Below are 8,245 nucleotides of genomic sequence, written 5' to 3'. Positions count from 1 at the left end.
CCCGTGCTGCGAGCAAACAGGAAACAAAGGCAGCGCTATTGGGGAGCACTGGGACCCCTCCTGCTTGTTTGCCTTGGACATGGCAAGTCCAGGGGGGCTCTTGCTCCTTCTGGCCAACTCTGCTCCCTGAACCTCACTGAGACCCACAAGGATGGTTCTGTGCACCCAGTGGGACACTGGGACCAACATGCTTCTTCAATTTTTATTTTTGGCCACCTAGCAAGCAGCACGGCAGGTCCCTGGGACTGGGGCACTCTGGATGGGCCTGTTCCCACAGCACTGCAGGTCCTGCAATGCAGCAGGGCCTGGCAGGCTCCCTGCACATCTCTGGCCCTTTGGGCTTTGGGAAGCCGTGCTGGGGAAGCCTGAGATGGGGGAAGGGAGGAGAGAAAGAGCCCTTCTGCCGCACAATCCCGGGTCTTGTACCCGGGCTCAGCTGCTGCTGGAGCCCAACAATATTCTGCAGACAGGAGGAGGAGGAGGCAGGGTCCTGGCAGCCCCTGGGAACAGAGCACCCCTGGGAATGGAGCTCCTGGGGGGTATGCCGAGAAGTATTAGTGCTGGGGCATCAGTAGGGAAACTGAGGCACGAGGAGTGCCTCCGTTTTCCCAAGGCTGCCAGCACACAGGTGGCACACACCGTGGCAGGTCTCGGGACCCTGCCTGCTCCTTCCAGTTCCCACCAGCTCCAAGAGGGACCTCTCATCTCCCCAGCCCATGTGGCAAGGGCTTGGGTGGGACCAGCTGTAGGGGTGGCATCTGTCCCCACAGAGACCATGTGAGGACCCGGGGACAGAAAAACGCTTTGGGAAAGGAAAACACCCCCCTTGCCGTGCCGAGACACCCTCCTCCCCCAGCAGCTGCCGCAGCCACGCTGGGGCCACCAGGACCTGTCCAGCACCAACGAGAAGTCTCAGGGGGCTCTGCTCTGGGACAGGGCCCCCAGAGCCACCAAGTGACAGCTCTTTGGGTGCCCACCACCCTCACCCCCATACTCACCCATTGTTGGACTTGGTCAGCTCCCCCGACTGCTTTGGTGTCTGCCGGAGCCTCGCTTGCCTGCAGCTCCCTCACCTCGCCCTGTATTTCCCCCTCTGGGTGCCTGTCCCGCTCTCCAGCAAAGAAAAGGGCTCTCTGAGTGACAGCCACCCCCCTTAAAGGGACGGGACCCCGCCCCTCCTTCCTGGCCCCCCCAGCAGCACCCCTTGGCTGCCAGCTCAGGGTGCCTGCTGGCTGCGTGGGCAGAGCCACCCCATGCACTGCTCGGGGCTATCGGGGGAAACAGGCTCTTGCAAAAGAAAGGGAGCAGCCTGGGGAACTGGGGGAATTCAAGGGATGTCCTCTTGTGGGTGGCTTTGGGGACCCCCTCCACCCCCCCACCCTTTGGCCAGGCTGTGTTTGCCTTGAGCTTCTCACCATGGCAGTGTGGGAGACACGGGACAGCAGCAATGCCCCTCTGTCACCTCCTTGACCCCCCAGCACCTGCCAGTGGGGAACAGGGGTCCCCTGTCTCAGGGACTTGCTTTTAGCCTTGGAGGCTCCAGACTGGGAGTTGTCCCCCTTTTGATGAGAATCCTGCAGCTGCTTTCCCTAACCCCTTGTTCCCTGTGGGGGAACAGCACTGGGGTGGGCACAGCCCTAGGGTCCCCAAGTGATGGGTATGGCTCCAGGATGGCAGCAGGTGGACACAGCTCCCTTGGGTGCTCCCACTCCCATGGGTGCCCCCAGCTTCCCTGCAGAGCCAGCACAGGGCTGGGGAAGCCTGCAGAGGGCAACCGGCCCCTTCCCGGCAGGCATGGGGGGACAAAGCCCCTCTGTGTCCCTCAATGCCCTGCCTTGTGCCAGGCAGCGAGGTGGCAGGGCCTGCCTGTCCCCGGGGCTGGGGATGCTGGCAGGCTGGGGCAGTCCCTGGGCTGCAGGAGGCCAGGAGCAGGGTGGTCCATCCTGAGGGGACCCCTGCCCCTTACTCACCCATCTAAGCAGCCACCCCCTGGCTTGCCTGCAGATGGGCTTGAGGAAGGAAACACCCCTCGGGTAGCCCAGGAGTGAGCCCCAGCTCCTGGCCCCCCAGCACCACTCCCTGCTTTGGTTTCCCACTGTGTGGCAGGGTGGCAGAGGGCTGCCCACTGTCCCCAGCCAGCCGTGGGGCAGGAAGGGCTGGGGAGGGACAAGAGAGTGGGGAGACCCTCTATCACTGCTTTGGGTGGCATCCTTGGGCACCTCTCTTAGTCCTTCAAGTGGCACTCAGCAGGGACATCATCAGTCATCTCGTAATGGCCAGGGGAGGGTGACAGCCTTGCAGCATCCCTTTGGAAGTAACATGTGACCCCTACAGCCACTGGGAACCAGCAGGGCCCAGCCTGCACCCCTGGCTAACAACAGGAAAATATATGTCATTAAAAATACCCCCACATAAATGTAACATAATATAAAAAATAAAAACATGTCGTTGGGGAAAAAAAAAAAGTAAGCCTTTATTTTTCTTTCCATAGAAATTCCATTCTTGCTGACTCTGCAATTTCTGAACACCCTGAGGGGAATCACAGAATCTTAGGAAGCAGCAGCTTTATGCTATCAGAGAGGAGGTGGGCAACTCAGGTTTGTGATTTCTGCACAAGGTGCAGAAAATTCCATTAAATCCCAATTCTAGGGGATTGGGTACTGTTTGTCAGCAGGCATTTCCCTCCTGGGAGGGTAACCCCTCTGCTCTGCCACGAGCATCACCCCCTGGCAGCAGGGACCAGCCCATCTCCCAGCTGAGCTCCTGGAGATGTTCCAGAGCAGAGCTGCAAAACAGGGAGATGGGGAAAAAGGGAATATCTCCTTGCACCCTTGGCATTTCAGTTGGAGAGGTTGTGAGAGCCCCTCCTGCAAATCCTCAGCAATCCTGCAGCTCAGCCCCTCCCTGGATGGGGCCCGAAGAGCAGCCTGCAGCTGCAGGAACCTGCCAGCCTGCATAAAGCTTTCCTTGTCGGCTCGTCCCTGCCAAAGAAAATGCTGCTGTTTCCCAGGCAGGGAGGAGACACATCCATTTACCAGCCAGGAGGGGGCCATGCCAGGCTGGTAAAAATAAACATGCTTATAAATCAATCCGAATCACCTTGCAATTTGTTCTGACCCTTGGGCAGTGGCCAATTATGTCCAAAACCACCTCTCAAAGGGCAATTAAGGGCTTAGCTACCTGCTCTCATTAACAGAGCCTGGGACTGCCATCCTGCCCCTTGTGACCCATGCCAGGGGCTAAACAAGAAGCCTTTCCCTCCCCAGCCACCCACAATCTGCAGTAAGATACTGGAATGGGCTGCACCAAAATGAGGTATGTGGAGGAAAATATGCACATCTGTAAATACACCACCCTCTGGGATGGTTGTGGGGTTTTCCCTTCCATTTTTGGTTCTTCACAGCTGTGGCTCAGGCTTTCCCTGGGCCATGGAGAAGGCAAGCTCAGGGCTGGAGGGACAAGGAGGTGACTGCAATGGCAAAGGGGGAGCCACACGGGCACCACTCTGCCACGTAAGGGCAAAGCAGTGAGATGGGAGAACAAGCAGCAGCATATGGGGCAGAGAACCAAAGCATCCTCCCTGTCCCCATATGCAGCCACTTCACCCATAATTGCCACAGACAGCCTGTCACAGCCACTCCCATCACACTGATGGCTCAGGACAGCCTCCTGCTTGCCCTGGCCCCCCTGGCACACACCAGGCATGCAGGCCAGGAGGTAGCAGGGATGCTGGTGGCAGCAGGGGCCAGCTGAGAGGAGGAGGTTCCCTGCTCCACCCCAGCTGCTGCAGCTTCAGGAAGGATTTTCCCCAGCTGATTTATCTGCTTACATCCCCACAGGCTCATTTTCTGCACTGCCCTGGGCACAGGGTGAGGTATTCACAGACACATGGTGGCCAAAATCCCACTCTTCAGTGAGTGCTGACCCTGCAAAACACAGAAAGCCCCTCTACCCTGCACGCCCCAAATGCAGGCAGATCCCTGGTACACCCAAGAGGAGCTGGCGACAGCATGTGCAGTGCCCTTATCCATTATGGATGGGGCAGCAGGAGAAATCCTGGTGTATCTTGTCACAGCTGAGAACCTTGCTGCTATTTTTAGGCAGTCACTTCCCCAGCCAGGCTGAATTTCTCGTTATCTGCTACTGATTTTAACTGTCCTTCTTCACCTGCCTCAGTTCACCCATCAGTGGGGTAAAACATCCCAGCCAGGGAAGTCCAAGAAAAGCCCTGGTATCGAGCTGCCCCAGGGCAGCTCTGTGCCCAAGGCAGCAGCCAGGGATGCCCAGGGATTTTCCTGACCGTTCAAAAGCTCCTGCTCTCCCAGGCAGCCCCATCCAAGCTGGAGAGGAGGCATCGACCACAGGAAGGTCACAGCAGCCCCAGCAGCATCTGTCCAGCTGCCTCCTCCCGACGGTGCCAGGGATGCTGCCCGGGCCTGGCTGCTCTCCCTGCCCTCTTTGTATTCCTGGGTTGCTGCAAGGCTGCAAAATGTGCTAATAAAAATCAAATTAAAATTTAAAAAAAAACAACAACACAACAAACAAAACACCAAAGAAGCAGCTGGCAGAGGACAGGGTGACATGCTGAAGGACAGTCAGGCCAGCAGCGTGGGATGACAGAGGAAGGACAGGGGCTGCCCCCTCCCCCCCACCAAGATTCTCATCAAGCTCATTGCCAAGTGCAGCAAATCCCCTGGGTTCATTACAGGTTTGAGGAAAAGGTGATTTTTTTTTTTTTTAACCCTGGCTGATTTTCCAGCAGATTTGCCTTTCATGTCCACAGCATTTTCTCCTTGATTTTTCTTCCTAAAGGAGAGTGAGCAGACTCCTCACACTGATGTTCTCTGGGCTGTTCATTACTCTCTCGTGGGGTCACATCCTTGAGTTGTTCTCATTTCAGAAAATCCTCTAGAGGAGAAACAAATGTTGTTCTGTCTTCCTGGAGCCTGTGGTGTCTGAGAAGAGCAAATCCAGCCTAGGATCATTGTTTCCATTTGCCCCATTCCAAGCTTCCTCCCCGTAATTCCCCTCCCACAGCCTCAGGAGGGAACCAGCCCACACTGCAGGGAAATGTGGGGACCAGGCAGGCAGCAAAGGGGTGACCCATGGGAAAAGAGAAGGGACACAAAAATAGGAAAGGGCTGGGTCACCCTGGGGTGGTGAAGCACCCACTGAGGGTCTTGGCATCTGTGCCAGGCTTTCCTACTGGCCCCAAGAGTCTTTCTGAACACTTACCTAAATTACCTAAATTAAATGTCCCTGTTCCAGTGTGCCCAGCTTGCCAAGGTCGTGGGATCAGCTGGTGTCATTGCTCCAGCATTCCCTCTGCCTGCACTTCACTCCTTGCTTGCTCTGCAAAACAATCCAGAGCAGAGCACCACTGGCAGCAGAGGACACAGGGCCTGCAGCCCACGGGTGGGAAAAACCAAGTTAGGCCCATCTAGGCCGTATTTTCAGGCCGGGTGGGAGCCCTCTGCTTGTACATGATGGGGAGGGGAAGTACATGAAATATTTCCTTGACAATCTGCCATAAAAGATCAGAAATAAGGTAGAGACGGGTGGATAGGTGCCTATTGGATGAGGGGTTGGTTCTGGAGAACTAGTGTTGGTCTCTCTTCTATAGCTTCCAGGAGACCAGCAGCCGAAACACTGCCCAACCTGCATGGGCTACTCCCAGGAGCTCCAGGATGCTGGGCAGGGCTCAGACAGCCTCTGTGCAGGCAATGACCAACTCAACAGAGCACAGAAGAGCTCCCCAAGGCAGTGCTGAGTTGCTCAGTCACCAGCAACACGCCCTGGCTCTCCCCCAGCCCCCCTGCAGGCTCCCATCTGGCACCGCATCTGGACCCGGTGGCAGCCACACTGTCCGTGTGGCAGCGTCCCCAGGGTGGCCTGACACACCCCAAGGCTGCACGATGGCACAGGGGACCAGAGCCCTACAGTTCACCTTGAAAAGTCCCATCACAGGGGGACTGCATTTCTCGTTGCCCAGCTCAGACTGATCTGCGTGCAGCCTCAGAGCAGTGCGGGGCTGAGCTGCCCCCGTGGGAAGGAGGGGGATGAAGCTGGATGGGGCTGATCCAGCTGGATCCTGCTGTGCCAGGACTGCCTCCAAGACTGGGAGAGGCTTGCCAACCCTGTCCCCTCTGGCCATCCCCTCATGTGTCCCAAACCCAGCTCCCCAGCAGCTGGGGACAGATGAGGTATGTAGGCTCAGCACTGTCCTCCCCAGCTGTACAGGGGCTGAGGGCACATGCAGCAGCCTCACAGCCACAGGGATGGGCTTAGCTCCTCAGGCCTTGCTGCCCCTCGTTGGGGATATGAGCCCTGCTGCAGCATCCCACCCTCTGAATGGTCCCCAAATGGGACAGACATACCCCAAGGAGCACCCAGAGGAGCTGGTGTGACCCTCCAGGATCTGCAAAGGGCCCAGAGGTGGGCTGACACACAGCTCAGAGAGGTCACTGAGGATGCTCTCTCCTCCCACTGGTTGAGCAGTTGCATCTGGCATAGCCTTGGCCCTGCAGAGAGGTGACCTCTGTGCCTGGCAGCCCGGTTAGGGGACGGCCACCCCCATGGCCACTGTGGGGCCACCACAGCTCCACTGGCTGGCTCCTCTTGGCTGGTCCAGCAGCACAGAGCATCCCTCCACAGCTGCTGCACACAGCACCTGCCCCATGCCACATCAACTGCAGGGGTATTTTTAGCCTGGAAAAGTGCCACAAAATCACAGAGTGACATTAGCTGGAGTTGGGACTAATGTCTGTCTTGGTTCACCTTGCAAACTCCTCTGGGTCACCCTGCCCGGCTCAGCAAGGCACTGAGTCCTGCTGGCACTGCCACAAAAGCACCAAGCAACCACTGGGTTCCCCAGCACAGCCCCTTTCCTGTCCCCTTCTCCAATGCCACGGTGCCACCTTCCCCTAGAAGCGGCCCCATGACCTTCCAGAGCCAGTGCAGGGGATGTCCTGCCCTGTCCCTCTGGCAGCTGCACCCCAACCCCCTGCCCACTGCCCTGCTGAAACATGGTGAGGGTTCAGGCTCTCTGCCTGTGCTCTGGTGCCAGTGGGACCCCAGTCTCCCCACCAAAGCACCACTGCAGTTAGCCAACCCAACCTTAGCCACGCCTTTGTCACCCTGAGATGGTTTTTGCTCCTGCTGGGAAAGGAAAGCACCTGCTGCCCATGACACAGCTTCTCTGGGGAAAGAGGAAGACCAGCACAACTCTGGGGAACCAGGTGAATGTGCCACTAAATGAGAATGAAACTCCTAAGCTCAGCATGGGCTGGGCAGCCCGGGAGAGCTGCAGGCTGGCAGCAGTGCACGGCCACCCTCAGGAATGTGCTTTTCCCAGCATTAATTTCACACCCAATTAGGCACCTCAAACCGTTTGCTCCGGGGAAGCCACCGTGTCCACCCTGGGACAGGGGGGCTGTCCTCTCCCCAGATGCAGCCATGAAGTGTTTTCCTACTTGCTTTGCTACTTTTCCTCAGAAGCAGTGATGAGACTGTGTTTGCTTTCCCTGCTTTCACTGGGACAGAGGAGCAAGGAATAGGAAGGGGAGCTGCCTAACCCTAAACTGAAGGCACAGAGGCCTTGAATCTTTCACAAGGAGCACTTTGCTTCCCAGCACTCATTAAGCATTTAAGCAACTGGTACAGAGCAGAAGAGCACAGCAATTCTTGCATTCAGGCTGGCTGGCAGAGCCCCCTGCACTCAGCCTCACTGCTTCACACCTTGATTTCTGCAAAAAAATATTCCAGACCCAGGACAAAAGAGAGAGGAAGAGCTCCAGAGCCAGCTGGGTTGGCTGGGAGCCTCGGGAGGGGGAAGGAAGGCAGATGCAAGCTGCATCTGCTCAGGCTGCAAGATGCGGAGCACCTGATGACTCCCAAAACAGGAGATGCCTCTAAGTTGCTATGAAACACCCTGGAGCACCTCATCCTCTGAGTCTGCTCAGAGGAGAAAAGCTGGAACAAGTTGCTTAAAGCCCACCACAAACCTATGCCTACCTGAAGCTTCTGCCCCTCCTTGTGCTGCAGGTTCTCCTGGCTCCAGGGCAAAACCTCTGAGCTCACTTCACCAGAGCAGCATGGGTAGCATTTGTGGCCCCACATGAAGAGAAAAGCAAGCTCTGTTACCTGCTGTCTTCCCTCTCACTCCCCCCTTACCCTCAGTACAAACTGCACACAGTTGATCTCAGAGTTCATCCTGAAATGGAGCTTAAGCACCTCTCAGCTTTTG

General features: G+C 57.0%; 1 protein-coding gene across 1 annotated transcript in view; it reads right to left on the bottom strand.

Annotated features, from left to right (window-relative positions):
- The window catches only part of PLP1 (proteolipid protein 1), a 5,836-nt gene extending 4,834 nt beyond the window's left edge, over positions 1-1,002 (bottom strand). The window contains exon 1 of the mRNA XM_009997198.1: positions 999-1,002. Coding sequence (XP_009995500.1) covers positions 999-1,002 — 4 coding nt within the window. The remainder of the gene's footprint in view (positions 1-998) is intronic.
- Between the last annotated feature and the right edge of the window lie 7,243 nt (positions 1,003-8,245).

The sequence above is a fragment of the Chaetura pelagica genome, unplaced genomic scaffold, assembly GCF_000747805.2.
Source record: "Chaetura pelagica isolate M959 unplaced genomic scaffold, ChaPel_1.0 scaffold344, whole genome shotgun sequence".
NCBI lineage: Eukaryota > Metazoa > Chordata > Aves > Apodiformes > Apodidae > Chaetura > Chaetura pelagica.
This window is presented reverse-complemented; position numbering and strand designations above follow the sequence as displayed.